This window comes from Dendropsophus ebraccatus, chromosome 15 (assembly GCF_027789765.1).
Source record: "Dendropsophus ebraccatus isolate aDenEbr1 chromosome 15, aDenEbr1.pat, whole genome shotgun sequence".
NCBI lineage: Eukaryota > Metazoa > Chordata > Amphibia > Anura > Hylidae > Dendropsophus > Dendropsophus ebraccatus.
The window spans coordinates 37,197,967-37,215,874 of NC_091468.1; the positions used below are offsets into that span (position 1 = coordinate 37,197,967).

At 42.4% G+C, this 17,908-nt stretch overlaps 1 protein-coding gene across 1 annotated transcript in view; it reads left to right on the forward strand.

Moving 5' to 3' along the window:
* Window positions 1–17,908, forward strand: part of MRPS5 (mitochondrial ribosomal protein S5) — a 61,328-nt gene that overhangs the window by 34,450 nt on the left and 8,970 nt on the right. Inside the window, exons 6-8 of the mRNA XM_069954687.1 lie at window positions 15,137–15,227; window positions 16,433–16,479; window positions 17,748–17,805. Of these exons, the coding sequence (XP_069810788.1) occupies window positions 15,137–15,227; window positions 16,433–16,479; window positions 17,748–17,805 (196 nt within the window). The remainder of the gene's footprint in view (window positions 1–15,136; window positions 15,228–16,432; window positions 16,480–17,747; window positions 17,806–17,908) is intronic.

Sequence of the window (17,908 nt, forward strand, 5' to 3'; positions counted from 1 at the left end):
AAACCATATGCAGCAAGAGCTCCCAAGCTCCCTCTAGTGGTGACTTTGGGTAGTCTGAATCATGTGATTTAATTTTATGTCGATTGAGGCTAGGTTCACACTGCATTTTTGCAATCTGTTTTTTGCAAAAAAAATGGATAAAAACGGATGCATTAGTGTGCATCCGTTTTTCTATTGACTTTCATTGTAAAAAAAAAAAAAAAAGTTTTTTTTTAACGGACACAAAAGTAGTGTCAGCTACTAAAAAAAACGCAGTGTGAACCCAGCCTTAGAGGTTTGGAACTTTGTATGAGTAAATCAAACCCCGAACGCTCAGCCACTGGAACTCTAGTGGACATTCATTGTAAGGCTAGGTTCAGACGCTGTAACTCTGCGGCTGTATTTTTTATGCGGCTGTAAATGTGCGGGTGAAACTCCGGCCGTGGGAAAAAATAGACATGCGGCTCAAAACATACGGTCATTTACTTGGAAATCTGGTTCAACTAAAAATAACAAATAAAATGTTAAGAAAGTGATGCAAACACCTCTGGATGCATCTGGGAAAGCAGGGAACACAGTTTACATGAATTGCTATTACCGGGGTTTGCGATCCTCTGCACTATAGCCGATGTCTCTCATGGTTAATATATTGAATTAATAAAACACATTTTCTTTGTAATAAAGTCCCTTTCATTGTTCAATAATTAAATGTAAACGATTCCATCATTTTGCAATTAAATATACTGTTAAAATAAATATATATATAAATAAATGTATATTTATATATATATATTTATTTTTTGACAGTATATTTAATTGCACAATGATTGATTCGTTAGAATTAAATTATTGAACAAAGAAACTGTATTTATTTCAACGAAAATGTGTTTTATTAATTAAATATTAATTAGTACAGGAAGCTCCATAAGCCGTTAATTCATATTCCCGGCAATAGAGCTTTCTGTACTAATCATCACTTAACTTTAATTAAAACATCAAATGTTTCTTCTAATTATGTTATGACAATAGCATTATTAGAAGAAACATTTAGAATTATATGTGCGCTCAGCTGATTGGCTGTTCGGCTGAGCGCACATATAATGAGCCGGTCCGCAGTACAGTGACTTCATTGTGCTGCGGACCAGCGAAGAGGACACATCGGGACATCGGATGGTGAGTATAGAGCTCTCCCCACCCCCTCCCCAGCACTGCACCCCTCCCAGCAATAAAATAATTTAAATAATTAAAAAAAACGCATAGGGTCCCCCCTATTTTTATAACCAGCCGGGTTAAAAACCAAACGACAGCAGCCTGGTAACACCAGGGTGGTAAGAGCCATTGTTTTAGGCCCTCCCCAGCCTAAATCTTACCAGCCTGCTGCCGCCCGGTCCAGGAGCGCCAATTTTGACGCTCCGGGACCACTGGCACCCGGCTCTTCCCAGTACCCCTGGTGGCATTGGGTACTGGGGAAATAATGGGGGGTTAGTGTTAGCCATTTTATACCGGCTAACACTAGGCCCCAACTTAGTAATGGATTCCGTCTATTAGACGGCTTCCACTACTAAGTCTAAAAAGTAAAGAAATAAAGACAAGACACAAGTTAAAAAAATTTTTTATTCAAATAAAAACACCCCCACACCCCTCATTGACCATTTTATTAAAAAAATTAAAACAACAATCGCTGGTCATCGACGTAGTCCATGGAATCCGACGTAATCCACAGGATACCGATATCTGAAAAACAAAAAGGGAGAAACACACAAAAAAAAAACACAAACAGGAGCACAACACCCATCATTGTGAGCGGTGTTGTGCTCCTTACAGTATGCAGCATCTTTACAGATCGCTGCTTACAGTCTGGCCCCCAAGAGGTTAAGGGAGGATGTATTGCATCCCCCTTAACCCCCTGGGGGCCAGACTGATGTCAGACTGCACCCATCCCAGCAAGGAAGGGGTTAAGTGAGCCCCCCTTCCTTGCTGGGGATGGGTGCAGTGCTGGGGAGGGGGTGGGGAGAGCTCTATACTCACCATCCGATGTCCCGATGTGTCCTCTTCGCTGGTCCGCAGCACAATGAAGTCACTGTACTGCGGACCGGCTCATTATATGTGCGCTCAGCCGAACAGCCAATCAGCTGAGCGCACATATAATTCTAAATGTTTCTTCTAATAATGCTATTGTGATAACATAATTAGAAGAAACATTTGATGTTTTAATTAAAGTAATGTGATGATTAGTACAGAATGCATATTCCCGGCAATAGAGAATTAATGGCTTATGGAGCTTCCTGTACTAATTAATATTTAATTAATAAAACACATTTTCGTGGAAATAAATTCAGTTTCGGTGTTCAATAATTTAATTCTAACGAATCCATCATTGTGCAATTAAATATACTGTCAAAAAATAAATATATAGATAAATATACATTTATTTATATATCTATTTATTTTAACAGTATATTTAATTGCAAAATGATGGATTCGTTAGAAATAAATTATTGAACAACGAAAGTGTCTTTATTACAAAGAGAATGTGTTTTATTAATTTAATATATTAACTATTAGAGGCATCGGCATTCGGCATCATTGCCGGCTATTTTTGAAGTACTCCGTACGGACCGCCTGTCAATCCTCGGCCGCATGTCCAGCCGCAAACAATGGTCTTGTTCATTTTTTACGGGTCCGTTTACGATCGGGCCGTAGATTCAGACATAGTGTGCACTGTGCAGCCGCATATACTATACTTCCAAGCATACACACGAACCACCAAAAATACCGCCGCACAATTACAGCCGCAAATACAGCCGCACAGTTACAGCGTCTGAACCTGGCCTAAGGGTGCGTTCACACCTACAGGATCTGCAGCAGATTTGATGCGGTGTTCAGTTATTTAAATGAAATCTGCTGCAGAAAATCAGCTGCAGATCCTGTAGGTGTGAACGCACCATAAAAGAACATTTCGGAAAAGCGGCTCTGACATTGTCTGTAACTGTTCCTTGTTTTCTACATGTAAAGGCAGAGTATAATGCATTCATTACAATATCAAACAACTGTTATTTCCAAACCAATGGATTGCCAGCAGGATGCCAATTATCACTTCATAAAATATAACCTCGCCTAGGGTGCACATTAATTTTTTGGGAAAGTTATACATAATTATCTTAGAATACAATTAATATAATGTTGAATTTAATACAATATAGAATGACCTGAAGAGGGAAAATTTAGTTTTAAATAAATGTGATTAATGAAATTTACAGAATAATAATGAACATGATTGTCCGAAGCCCTCACGTCTGGTCACGTATGGTCTGCAGCATTCACCAATTCACAGATGTAAAGACCAAACTAGACTGCCCAAGCCACAGTGTAAACTAGGGCTGATCGTCTAGATTAGAATAGGGGGTATTTTTATTTTTTTAATATTTGTCCCTTTTTCTACTTTCATTTTAACCCTTTGCAGACAGACAATTTTGTCTTTAAAGGATGAACTTTTTTTTTTTTAGCTGAAAAAATACCACTGCCACTTGCTGTGTTTTTTTTTGTTTGTTTGTTTTTCTTAATTAAAAGTCCTGTATTTCTCTTTTTTTAGCATGATTCCAGGATTTCTATTGAAGTATTGGTAAAGGGGGGGGGGGTCCTGAAAAATGCCAACATACTTATAGATTTAGCGAAAGAGGAGTGGCTGCACCTTACACCCATTGCTGACACTAATGCCTCTCGGCTATATTTAAAAACCAACACCAAAATGTTGGTTAATTTGATCAAACCATATTGCCTAATGTACCGCGTGCAGGTCCTCTGGCACACGAGTCCCTTGACCCCCCCTCCCCTGTTGTCGCTTGCTTTGAACGGTAGGCGGTAGCTGAGAATAGGGTTGTTTTAGAATAGGGCTCGTGTGCCAGAAGACCTACATGCGGTACATGAGGCAATATGGTTAGATCGAATTATATACCAACATTCTGGCGTTGGTTTTTAAGTATAGTATTGGTGTGAACCATGGTTGTGAGGTGCAGCCACTCCACTTTCTCTGGGTCTATCCTTATAGCTCTGCCTTCAAATCTTTGATTTGATCAGCAGTTTGGCAGGAGAGAAGTCGGTGTCCAGTGCGTTCTGTGCCTGGCATCATGGAAGAATAAGGCTGCTATAGACAGGATGTTTTGTAGCGATTCCTTTCACCTGCAGCGATACAAAAGGAAGATATTTTTCCTAGCGAGATAATCATTTTTAGCTTTTTATTTTACTATATTGTCAAATTGATTGCTGATATACTCAGCATGCGAAACACTGCAGGAGCTGCTCTCCATTTTAAGTGCTTGTTCAGCTTGTCTTCAAGTAGATGAAAATTGATTGTTGTTTTGCTGTATAACATGTTATACTGCTCATTTTTTCCCTGCATGTTTTTATGGCACAGCCGGTTAGCTTGGTGGTTTTGAAAACCTTTTTTGACAAACATATTAGGCTGCTATCTCCTGGTTTTATTTTTATTTTTCTTACTTTCTTCATGTTATGTTGTAATTTGCTATATTTGTAATGATTTAAAGGGGTATTCTGCCCTCATGCAAATCAAAGTGATGACTTAAAGGGGTAGTTTACAAAATAAAATTCTTTTAAATCAACTGTGGCCATAAAGTGCCAGAAATTTGTAATTTACTTCTATTTTAAAATCTCAAGTCTTCCAGTACTTCAAGTCATCTACTGTATGTTCTGCAGGAAGTGTTGTATTCTCTCCAGTTTGATAGAGTGCTCTCTGCTGCCACCTCTGTCCATGCCAGGAACATTCTGGGAACAGTAGCAAATTTCCTGCTTAAAACCCTCTACTGCTGTCCAGGCTGGAAAGAATACACCACTTCCTTCAGGACATACAGCAGCTGATAAGTACTAGAAGATTTGAGATTTTTAACAGGAGTAAATTACAAATCTCTGGCACTTTCAGAAACCAGTTGATTTGAAAGAAAACAATTTTCGGTGAACTTTAAGGCCAGGGCTGTGGAGTCGGGGGAAAAATGTACCAACTTCAAAATACAAAATTTCATTTGGTAACTTTCATTTAAATTTAATAAATACGGCCATAGAGAGAAAGGAACTGCTGCACCTCACACCTAAGGCTGACACTAATGTCTCTCGGCTACATTTAAAAACCAATGCCAGGATGTTGGTATATAATTTGATCAAACCATACTGCCTCATGTACCACGTGCAGGTCCCCTGGCCCACATGAGTCCCTACACTAAATCAACACTGTGTTGGTCAGTGACCGCCACCCCTGCAAAGTGAGTGCAAACGGGGAAGAGGGGCCACGAAATGCCTCTGCAACCCCACTGTCACAGGACCTCCCCAAACCCAGCAGGCGCAGTCGGCGAAGACAGCGGGCCCTTGGGGTTTGGTCCTGTGACAGTGGGGTTGCAGGGCCTTTCTGTGGTCCCCCTTCCCTGCTTGCGCATGCTTTGCTAGGTTGGCGTTCGTTGACCGGCACAGTGTTGTTTAGCATAGTGAATCATGTGTATCAGAGACCAGCACGTGGTACGTGAGGCAATATGGTTTGATCAAATTATAAACTAACTTCTAATGTTGGTTTTTAATGTAGCTTTCGTATCAACCGTGGGTGCGACGTGCAGCCATTTCTGTCCTTTAGGTTGTGAATTTTATAAATGTTACACAATACTATATTTTATGTTTTATCAAGTCCCTTATTTATTTAAAAAAAACAAACTGAAATTGGGGCTGAGTGATTAATCGAATTAATTTGAAAATCGATTAGATTTTTTTTTTTTTGTGAAAATCATAAACTCTATTTTCACAAAAAATTATTGCGGGTGGGCTGGCGGCACGACGGAGGTACAGGGCTGGTGGTGCGGCGTGGTGAGGTGCCAGACGAGCTCCCCTCCTGACAGCACACAGAGGTTCCCGGTCTCTTAAGTAGGAGGAGGCCACAGTCGCTGCAGTTACTGGAGCTGTTCAGTAGGATCGATCCCGCTGTACAGTTCCAGCACCCACAGCGGCGCTATCACCTCTGCCCCAGTCACCCAAACTCAGTTGTCCCTGGGACCTCCATGTACTGTCCTGTGGATAAAGTGTGTGCCCGGGGTGAGAGGAGGAAGGGAATACCAGGTATGTGCCCTCCTGCCCCCAGTCACCTCAGTCACCGCCTGCCTCCCCTCTATACCTGTACTACTACTACTCCCCTCATCTATACCTCTACTACTACCCCCCTAATCAGTAACTGTACTACTACACCCCTCATCAGTACCTGTACTACTACTACTACTACTACTACTACACTCATCAGTACCTGTACTACTACACCCCTCATCAGTACCTGTACTACTACACCCCTTATCTATACCTGTACTTCTACACCCCTTATCTATACCTGTACTTCTACACCCCTTATCCACTAAACCTCCACTTCTACACCCTACCTATATGGAGGCACAAAGAAGATCTTCTATACTACATGGGGGCACAGGGGGAGCACTATTACAGTGGGAAGCAATACAGTTGTCTCAAACATTATTACTACCAGGGCTTGCTTTTGGCTGAATTGCTTTGTAAAGCATTACTTTTTAAAGCACTCCTATAATTCTTCTATTATCTTCAAAATATTTACAGATTACTGCATATTCCTCTGTTACATGGTAGAAGATAATACTGTACTTTGTTTTCACACACAACACAGCTACTACTGAGATTTCTCCGCTGTCCTCTTGTTCACTAGACACTGTTGAATTGTACAACGTAGTAGCAAATGCACACAAAAAGCCTCTCCTGCTCTGGACAGTTCCTGTCAATGACAGAGGTGGCAGCAGAGAGCGCCATGTCAGACTGGAAAGAAGAATACACCACTTCCTGCAGGACATACAGCAGCTGATAAGTATTGTAAGACTGGAGGTTTTTAAATAGAAGTAATTTACAAATCTTTCGGACACTAGTTGATTCAGGGAGGAGTCTCTCTGCAGCTAATAGCCAGTGTGGGCCGATCGTCGCTTCTGGCCAATTGACCGTCTAGTGGGCGGATCACCCCAGCATGGAAATCAGTAACTGATACTGTGAGGGGGGAGAGGGGCTGTAACAAGGTACAGCCCAGGAGGATGACAGATCTGTAACAAGGTCCAGCCCAGGAGGATGACGGATCTGTAACAAGGTCCAGCCCAGGAGGATGACAGATCTGTAACAAGGTCCAGCCCAGGAGGATGACAGATCTGTAACAAGGTCCAGCCCAGGAGGATGACAGATCTGTAACAAGGTCCAGCCCAGGAGGATGACTGATCTGTAACAAGGTCCAGCCCAGGAGGATGAGGGACCAAGTATCCCTGTCTTGGTGATATGACAAACTGCTTTTTTTTTTTTTTTTTTTTTTTTTTTTTTTTTTATATATATACATGAACAGAGTAACGCCTAGGTGGTGGCTCTGTCCTTTTTTGAACGGTCTACTCTGGAGTACTGAGGACAGGCCCGCCCGCCCCCAGTGTGACAATTGATTCTAATGGATCTGCGTCACAGAGGGGAGAGGTTTCATCACACTGGCAGCTGGGGGGGGGGGGGCCTGTCCTCAATGCTCCGAGGTGGGCTGGTGATTCGGAATAGACAGACACTGTGCACGGAATCCGCGCCGGTGCTGGTCTGTTCATGTAAAACACCCAAAGCGAGGTACCTAGTGGTACATTCGCTTTAATCTCTTAGGAGGGCCACTGTTTGATTGGACTAGGGGTATGTCTCTGCTAATCACCCAGGCCCAGAATGAGGAGTAGGTATACTGTAACTAATATATTATATTCTGCATACATATTCCTAGTTTATACTAGTACAGTGAATACTATTGTTTTCTCCCTCTTCGCCCATACTTCAGAGACCATCCACCATCTGTCATGTTAGAGAACATTAATTTTCACCTATAAAGTATATGGTCCAGAGCAGTAAGCAATAGATCACATTTAAAGCAAGCTTTTCAGCTGTTTCCTGGGAGAGCCTGTCAGCAGCTCTTTCAATTTTTGGTTCTATCATCATCCAGAGCAGTGATTTTCAACCTTTTTTGAGCCGCGGCACACTTTTTATACTTAAAAAATCCCGGGGCACACCACCAACCAAAATGGCACAAAATGACACTAAAACAGTACATATTATACATATAGTTAATAATATAGATTCTAAATGTATTTATACTCACTCAGTGTGAAACCTGGGCCTGTTTTCTTCTCCCCCCTGTGTTTCTCTCCTGTGCTTCTCTCCACCATACTTCTCCCCCCTACTCCTCTCCACCATACTTCTCCCCCCTGCTTCTCTCCTGTGCTTCTCTCCACCATGCTTCTCTCCCCTGTGCTTCTCTCCACCATACTTCTCCCCCCTGCCTCTCTCCTGTGCTTCTCTCCCCCCTGCTTCTCTCCTGTGCTTCTCTCCACCATACTTCTCCCCTCTGCTTCTCTCCTGTGCTTCTCTCCACCATACTTCTCCCCCCTTCTTCTCTCCTGTGCTTCTCTCCACCAAACCTCTCTCCCCCCTGCTTCTCTCCGCTGTTTCTCTCCCCCATCCCCATGTTTCTCTCCCCCCTGCTTCTCTCCGCTGTTTCTCTCCCCCATCCCCATGTTTCTCTCCCCTGTTTCTCCCCCATCCCCAGGTTTCTCTCCCCCATTATTTTCTCCTGTTTCACAGGGGCACCATAGTTTGGGGAACTTTCCCCGCGGCACACTCGACCATGTGTCGCGGCACACTAGTGTGCCGCGGCACACTGGTTGAAAATCACTGATCCAGAGCATTTATACTGTAGAGATAAGTGGCAACAATGAGACACACATAAAAGAATATATTGATACATAATAAGATGATATACACCAAGCGTAAGAAGTTAAAGGGGTTGTCCAGTGAAAATATTTTTCTTTCAAATTAACTGGTTTCAGAAAGTTATATAGATTTGTAATTTACTTCTACAGTGGTACCTCGGTTCTCAAACTGCTTGGAACTCAAACTGTATTTTCCAGGAAAGTTTGCTTTGGTTCTCAAACCCTTGCTCGGTTCTCAAACACTTTTCGGGCCCCCAGTCTTGAAGTTCACGGTATCAAAACGTTTTTGCGAGCGTGGATGCTGAGTTGTATCTGGTGAGTTTAGCACTGGTGAGGCTTCACATACAGTACAGCACTGTATAGGACTGCTGGAGTCCATGTACAGTACAGGAGTAGTACAGTCAGTGCACCACCATCTCCCATCCTGTAGTGTATAAGATTGCTGGAGTCCATGTACAGTACAGGAGTAGTACAGTCAGTGCACCACCATCTCCCATCCTGTAGTGTATAAGATTGCTGGAGGCCATGTACAGTACAGGAGTAGTACAGTCAGTGCACCACCATCTCCCATACATTACAGTGCTTGGATGGGGGGGGGGGGGGGGGCGCTATACAGTAAAGGATGAGTGAGGAGTTGGTGACTACTGTACTATAATTGCTGGTTTTGTTGAATGTTTGTTGTGTATAATGTACTGTACAGTATATAGTGCTGTTCTGTAATGTCCTGTACAGTATATAGTGCTGCTCTGTTCTGTACTGTAGAGATTAAACTGGGCACTTATCAGTGTAATATAGGAATATTGTAGGTAATTATTCGTGGGTCCTGGAACCAATTAATCACATTTACATTATTTCCTATGGAAACTAAGACACTGCTCGGTTCTCAAACTGCCTTCCAGAACCAATTAAGTTCGAGAACCGAGGTACCACTGTATTTAAAAATCTCAAGTCTTCCAGTACTTATCAGCTGCTGTATGTCCTTAAGAAAGTGTTGTTTTCTTTTCAGTCTGACACAGTGCTCTCTGCTGCCACCTCTGTCCATGACAGGAACTGTCCAGAGCAGGAGAGGTTTTCTATGTGGATTTTCTGCTGCTCTGGACAGTTCCTGTCACGGACAGAGGTGGCAGCAGAGAGCACTGTGTCAGACTGAAAAGGAAACAACATTTCCTACAGGACATACAGCAGCTGATAAGTACTGGAAGAATGGAGATTTTTAAATAGAAGTAAATTACAAATCTATAACTTTCTGAAACCAGTTGATTCGAAAGAAAAAAAATTTCGCTGGATAAACCCTTTAACCTCTTAAGGACATAGGACGTATGCGTACGTCATATGTCCTCACTTGCACTTCAAAGCGGGGCCGCGCGGCGGCCCCGCTTTGAAGTGCCGCGATCCCGGGTGCCGCGAGTAGCCCGGGACCGCTGCTATTAGCGGGCACGGTCTGATCGCCGTGCCCGCTAATTAGCTAATCGGAGACAGCTGTCAAAGTTGACAGCTGCCTCCGATTACCGGAGGCAACGTTTCCCTGGGGTCTAGTGGGGGAGATCGCTCCTCCGGGACCTTGTCCCGGAGGAGCGATCTCCGTTACTGATGCCGGCCGGGGACACGTCCAATATGGCGCCGTCCTCGGCTCGGCACTCGTTCGTTTTCGGCTGCAGCAGCCGAAAGCAAACGAGTGCCGATCTCATGGATCTCTGCAGCATATCTATGCTGCAGAGATCTCAATGAGAGATCACAGTGTATATACTAGAAGTCCCCCAGGGGGGCTTCTAGTATATGTGTAAAAAAAAAAAAAAAGTGTTGTTAATAGTAAAAAGCCCCCTCCCCTAATAAAAGTCTGAATCACCCCCCTTTTCCCAGGTTTTAAATAAAAGTAAACAAATAAATAAATAAACATGTTTGGTATCGCCGCGTGCGTAATCGCCCGAACTATTAATTAATCACATTCCTGATCTCGTACGGTAAACGGCGTCAGCGCAAAAAAATCCCAAAGTGCAAAATTGCGAATTTTTGGTCGCATCAAATCCAGAAAAAATGTAATATAAAGCGATCAAAAAGTCGTATATGGGCAATCAAGGTACCGATAGAAAGAACACATCATGGCGCAAAAAATGACACCTCGCACAGCCCCATAGACCAAAGGATAAAAGCGCTATAAGCCTGGGAATGGAGCGATTTTAAGGAACGTATATTGGTTAACAACGGTTTGAATTTTTTACAGGCCATCAGATACAATATAAGTTATACATGTTATATATCGTTTTAATCGTAACGACTTGAGGAACATGCATAACAAGTCAGTTTTACCCCAGGGCGAATGGCGTAAAAACACATTTCCCCCAAATAAAAGAAATGCGTTTTTTTCAATTTCACCACACTTTGAATTTTTTTCTGGTTTCGCAGTGTACTTTATGCAACAATTCAGCCTGTAATTGCAAAGTACAATTAGTGACGCAAAAAATAAGGGCTCATGTGGGTTTCTAGGTGGAAAAATGCAAGTGCTATGACCTTTTAAACACAAGGAGGAAAAACCGAAAACGTAAAAACGAAAATGGGCCATGTCCTTAAAGGGTTAATAGAAAGATTGGCAGTAAGTACAAAATAACATATCCAAATGTGACTATACATACCAATAATTCTTATTAGGAATGATATATGTAGTAACATGCTAGAGAATTCAACTTTTAGGTACATCGTGACTGTTGGGATTCATGTACAGTTGGCCATGGTAGCTTTAGTGAGGTTGGGGACTGATGTCCTTGCTCCCTATTACATCTCCTAACATATTTGATGCACCTAAGGTCAGAGAGGTGTCCATGTCGAGCTCAGTCACAAAAATTAGTTTGTGGATCCAAAAAAACAGATCTAAAAAGTGGTCCTTTAAGGGGTGCTCCAGAATAATAATAAATAAAAAAAAAGTACCTTCAGATCTACTGGTGCCAAAAAGCTATACAGATCTGTAAATTATTATTTTTTTTTTGTAAGTCAAGCCTTCCAGTACTTATCAGCTGCTGTGATTTGAAAAAAGTTAATTTTTTCCCAAATACTGCTTTAGGGTGCGTTCACACCTACAGGATCTGCAGCAGATTTTCTGCAGCAGATTTCATTTAAATAACTGAACACAGCATCAAATCTGCTGCAGATCCTGTAGGTCCTTAACATCACTTTAAGGGTACGTTTACACTTACCGGATCCGCTGCTGCGGATCTACAGTGGATCTGCAGCAGATCCGCAGCAGATTTCAATTAAATAACTGAACACAGCATCAAATCTGCTGCGGATCTGCTGCGAATCCTGTAGGTGTGAACGCACCCTAAACGAGAAATCCCATCAAGTTTTAAAAAGGCAAGGGGGTGCAGGAAAATAATAAACAACCTAAACTCACCCGTCCCTGTGCCTCCATTGTGCAAATCCCAATGACTGCCACCGGAAGACATTTTCCAATGGAATCTGGTTACATCACATATCCAGCTCTTTCAACCGCAACATAATGGCCTGAGTAAGCAATTGCCCACTCAGCCAGTCAGTAACGTCAGGCTTTATCCGGGGGAATTCAGCTGCCCTGTATAAATTTGCCCTCCCCTGGTCATTGCACATTATCACATCAGTTTACATAAGTGGCCCATACTATTTTTAATTCCTCACTTCTGGAACCCATGGTGTGAGGATTTTGTGACATCTTTCTTACAGTTTTTCTCCTGGATTTGTAGCAGATCCTGCAGTTATGCTGCATATGACATAAGTGTTACTGGAGATCGGGATGGGGCTACATTTATATAAATCCTCCTCCATTATAGAAAAAAATTAGACGTAGTTCAGATCTATATAGTTCTCCGAAAATAGAAATAATTCAGAACATAAGTGACGGGCAGAATGAAGGCCAGATAAGTGACAGGTGACGTCCATGATTCAGCACATTGTGCTCCGTAAATTAGATAAAGAGATGGAAATGGCTTGAAAAGTTGGCAGAGGGCGCATCTGATCAGATTATCTTTTGAGCCATGTTCACTCCTTTAGGTCAGTCTGAATTATAAATGACTACAGCAGCTTTTGGGTAATTTAGGCTCGAATATAATTTCTATGATCCTGATTATTAAAGAGCTGGTTAAGAAAAAAAATCTTTCAAATCAACTGGTGGCAGAAAGTGCCAGAGATTTATAATTTACGTCTTCCTGCAGGACATACAGCAGATGAAAAGCACTGGAAGTGGTCTTCTTTTTAGTCTGGAGTAGGGATGGTCCGAACCGAGTTCGTACGAACCCGAACCATCCGCAATGATTAGCGCTGTCTGCCCGCTCCGTGCAGCGGGCGGATCCAGCGGGAGGAACGCCTGGAAAACTGGGATACAGCCATAGCTATAGGCTGTATCCCAGTTTTCCAGGCGGTCCTCCCGCTGGATCCGCCCGCTGCACGGAGCGGGCAGACAGCGCTAATCCGATGCCGAGCGTTCGGGTTCAGCCGAACCCGAACCTCGGCGGGCTCGGACCATCCCTAGTCTGGAGAGTAGAAGAGGTTTTCTTTGGGGATTTGCTACCTTTCTGGACAGTTCCTGTCATAGACAGAGATGTCAGCAGAGAGCACTGTTTCAGACTGGAAAGAAAACACCACTTCCTGCAAGACATACAGCAGCTGATAAGTACTGGAAGACTTTTTTTAAATAGAAGTAAATTACAAATCTATATAACTTTCTGAAACCAGTTGATGTGAAAGAAAGATTTTCGCGAGAGTATCCCTTTAAGCGAGAGCACAACTAAACCCTCTTAAACCTGTATAATCCTGGCTGTTACTCTTCAGTGGAGAAGGGGCAGCCATAATTGGGTCTTGAATATCTGAATTTTGTCTTTAAATCCAGCTAAGCTGATAGTCATGGGCAGCAAAAGGTTAATTTTTTTATTTTATTCTCCACCTTTTTACTATTATTAATCTTTCTCCGGCAGTCCATGTCCTTGCAATTTTGCAGGCTTTATAGCAGTTCATTTTATCTACTGTATATTGTATGTCTTCAAACCCTTAAATGTGCAGTGAAGAAAGGTCATGGACGAATCATCTGGGTACAAGTTCATCTGTATTGACCTTTTTCCATTTTCCAATGACAGTAAATACTATCAGGTGTGCCCCTCTGTTACCACAAATCTACCATTAAAGATATCAGAACCGTATACTGTTCCCAAAGCATCCTCCATACCTTGTGTTAGAAGAGATGTGCTGCAATATTGGTCGGGGGGAAAACTAACAAAAAAGAAAATAGTATCCGTTTTATGGCCCTGAAGGGATTTGCTGCAGTCTTCCCACTGTTGGTTGAGGGGCCGTATTTCTACAAAAACTGTGGAGGTCTGTTTAATTTCAACAGAGTAACTCACGCAGTGATACTGCCACCTGGTGGACAAATAAAGATTCAACAACTATGCAGTAGTCTGCTCACCCGGGTGTAGGTAGTGGTGCAGGGACAGGAGCCTGGGATATGCTGAAACTTTGCAGAGATCAAAAAGATGATAATCCATATAAAGACAAATCTATAATGCAAAATCATGTGTGCATAACCTTAGGGCATATTAACTTGATGGATTTTTCCACTTTAATAAAATTAAGCTTGCTTCTTGTATAACCTTGAATAACAATGAAAAGTGAGAAAAATGTTTTCTAATGTCTATTTAATCCTTTATTTCATACATATGCATATTAATTTCAGGGTATTTGTGCTAGTTGTATGATGATCACAATCCAATCCAATCTTATAACAACAGTGCACACTACAGGGAGTAGTAGTAACCTTTTATTCTTGGCAACTCTGGTCCTATGGAAACATAATATCAGAGTCTTGTAACCCGCTGTTAGTTTCCCTTTTAAGTGAGAGTCACAATATCACATTATGAGGTTATTTCCTATGCCCCAAGATACATTTCACTGGCCACCACTCCGCCAGTAATAGTTACATCCTTTCTCATTTGCCTGTTATATTAAAGTGTACCTAGCAACATGTCAGAAGTTCTATCAGTGGGGGTTCGGGTGCTGAGACCCCCACTAATCACAAGAATGAAGCAGCACACGCTCTGCCTCTTCTTCTCTGCTCTAATCAGTGTAGGGAATTAGAATGGAAGCCTATGAAACGTCCAGCAGTTTTGTCTACTGTAAGTCTTATAGGCTTCCATTATACCGCTCGTATTACCAGTTTATAGCAGAGAAGAAGGGGCAGAGCATGTCTGCTGCTCTATCCTAGCAATCGGTGGGGATCTTTGCACCCGGACCCCCGCAAATCTCTGATATGTCAGAAATTTGTTTTAAATGATACATCTGCTAAATATAGAGAACTGTAGCCCAGAAATATGTCATGTGATTTCAGTCTGTTGCTATCTAATACAGATTACCTTATGTCATTGTAGTTGAAAAGTGTGTTCAACATGACCGCCAAAGAGGGAAGAAAGAGATCCGTCAGCGCCTTGGTGGCGGTAGGAAATGGCAATGGGGCAGCTGGTAAGAACTTTTTACTACATCATCTAGGGGTTTATTTAACCAGAATTTTTTTTTTGTATTAGATACCAGCTGGAAACTTTTCTCAGGATGACACTAATGCCTCTCGGCTACATTTAAAAACCAACGCCAGGATGTTGGTATATAATCTGATCAAATCATATTGACCAATGTACCACGTGCAGGTCCCCTGGCCCACATGAGTCCCAACACTAACTCCGCACTGTGTCAGTCAGCGACCGCCAACCCCTCAAAGGGAGCAAAAACAGGGAAGGGAGGCCATAGAACGACCCTGCAACCCCAATGTCACAGGACCAAACCCCGAGGGCCCTCCCAAACCCAGGAGGCACCACCGGCGGAGAAAGCTGCCACCAAGCAACACAAGTGTGAACATGGTCTTATCAATATCATTATCATACCTCCTGTCTGTCAGCAGGCCCTTTAACCCCTTCCCAACATATGAGGTACCAGCACACCATGGAGGTCAGTGACTCCACACATTATGCCATACTGCTACACTTTATGAAGTGAGCTCAGGAGCTATCAGCAGCCAGGTCATTGCCGCCCCCCAATAACCCCCTAAAAACCACAATCACACAACTTAAATGTGGTACCTATCACTGACTGATTAGGACCCCTGCAGTGTGTCCCGATCAGTTTCCCTACAGAAGGTCTCATAGTTACCTCCGTGCTGTCCAGTCGGGATCCTGGTCATAGGCCTCAAGATGACTCTATGAGCAGAGTGCCTATAACAGTCTGATGATTACATGTAATAGTCCCTTAATATTACCTCTCTTAATAAAAATCCGAATTACCCCCCTATTTTACATATATAAAATTAAGCATATTGGGTATCACTGTGTGCTGAATTATCAAATCTATTAAAATGTAATGTTATTTATTATGTACAGTGAACGGTGTAAGCGAAAAATAAAGAACACCAAAATTATAGATTATTTTTTTTGTTGCATTGTAGAGTTGAAAAAAATTAATTAAAATAATCAAAAAGTCCCATCTACGCCAAAGTGTTACCATACAGAACTCCAGGTCATGCCGCAAATAAGGAGGGGGGAGGGTCATGTCGCGACCTGGCTGATGGACTGGGGGGGGTTAAAGAACTACACCAAGCCTAACTGCAAGCAATAAATCCAATGTAACCGTACAGTGAACAGAGAGAAACTTTTTTTGTGTGTGTGTGTTCTTGACAGGGTTTGCCCTTGGAAAAGCCAGTGACCGACTCATAGCACTCAGGAAGGTAAGACCCTTTTAATCTCTGCAGAGACCACTGCATCCTGCTTTTTTTAATCTTCAAAGTCCTGCAACGTGTATGCCAAACTTCTCCTGGTGACGCCAAATTTATTGTGAACTAATGCCATTCTTTGGTGTCCTACATACAATAACAATACCACAGCCATACAATAGTCCATTTCTATTGAACCGCTGCCAGCTTACCTTTTACTCTATGCTGTGCAGTCTACACCTCCCCCCCTTCTCTTGGTGCCACATGCACTTGTTGTTGCTGGGTTCGCTCATAGGGTGCTTGCACGTTCCCTTCCTGTCCGCACACATACCCAAATCCTTCCCCAGCCAGTCCCTGTAAATTACCAGGTATATTAGACAGCGTCACTAGCTACACCCTGCCTGAGAAATTTGGTTCTTAGCTTGCCAGTGTCCCACTAGGTGCCCCATTATTTGTTGATCTCTATATGTCTGACCTCCTGACCTGACTCCTGACTAGGAGTACACTCTGTCCGCCCAACCCTTGGCCTCTGTCTAGACTAAGCAATGAAAATAATAATAATTATTTATATAGCGCCAATTTATTCCGCAGTGCTGTACATAGCTTGTCATCATGTCAACATTGGTGCTGTCCCTATTAGGGCTCACAATCTAAATTCCAAATTCACCTATCTACGTGTATTGAAGTGTGGGAGGAAACTGGAGTACCTGGAAGAGGTACAGACAAACTCAGAGCAGATTTCCACCCAGGATCCTAGCGCTGCAAGGCAACAGTGCTAACCACTGAGCCATGGGTGCCCCTTCTGAGGGTGTGGTCCAAGACAAACTTGCTCGTCCTGGCGCTTATATATTATAGATAGAGTAGTGTGTCAGACTGGAAAGAATACACCACTTCCTTCAGCACATACGGCAGCTGATATGTACTGTATTTTTAAAAAGAAGTAAATTAAAACTCTTTATAACTGTCTGACACTTTCTGGTTTCAAAAGAAAAAAAGTTTTTGCCGGAGTACCCCTTTAATATTCCAGATAAAAAGCTATAAAAATGGATCTTACTGTTTAATAATCCAAACTAATCATGAAATACTTGTAGCTATTAGATATGTCGGCTCAGATGATTAATATATCAATGACTTGGAGCATTCCCGTCAAGACATAACAGCAGTGTACAAAGTATTAGAGAGAGATGCAGAATTTTTCTAGTTCATAAGAAATATTTAATGAAATCCTTTAGTTTACAGATTTTAACATTGTGCTAAAAATGTTCTATTCTTTATCCATTCAGGCAAAGAACAGAGCCATCCAGTATTTGCATTACATTGAGCGACACAACGACCATACAAGTAAGCTCGGTTATAGCTGCATTGCCCACTGCATATCAGCAGTGTACCCCCCTAATATTGTGGATATTTTGGGCTGTCACATGATTAAATATTCTCATACAGA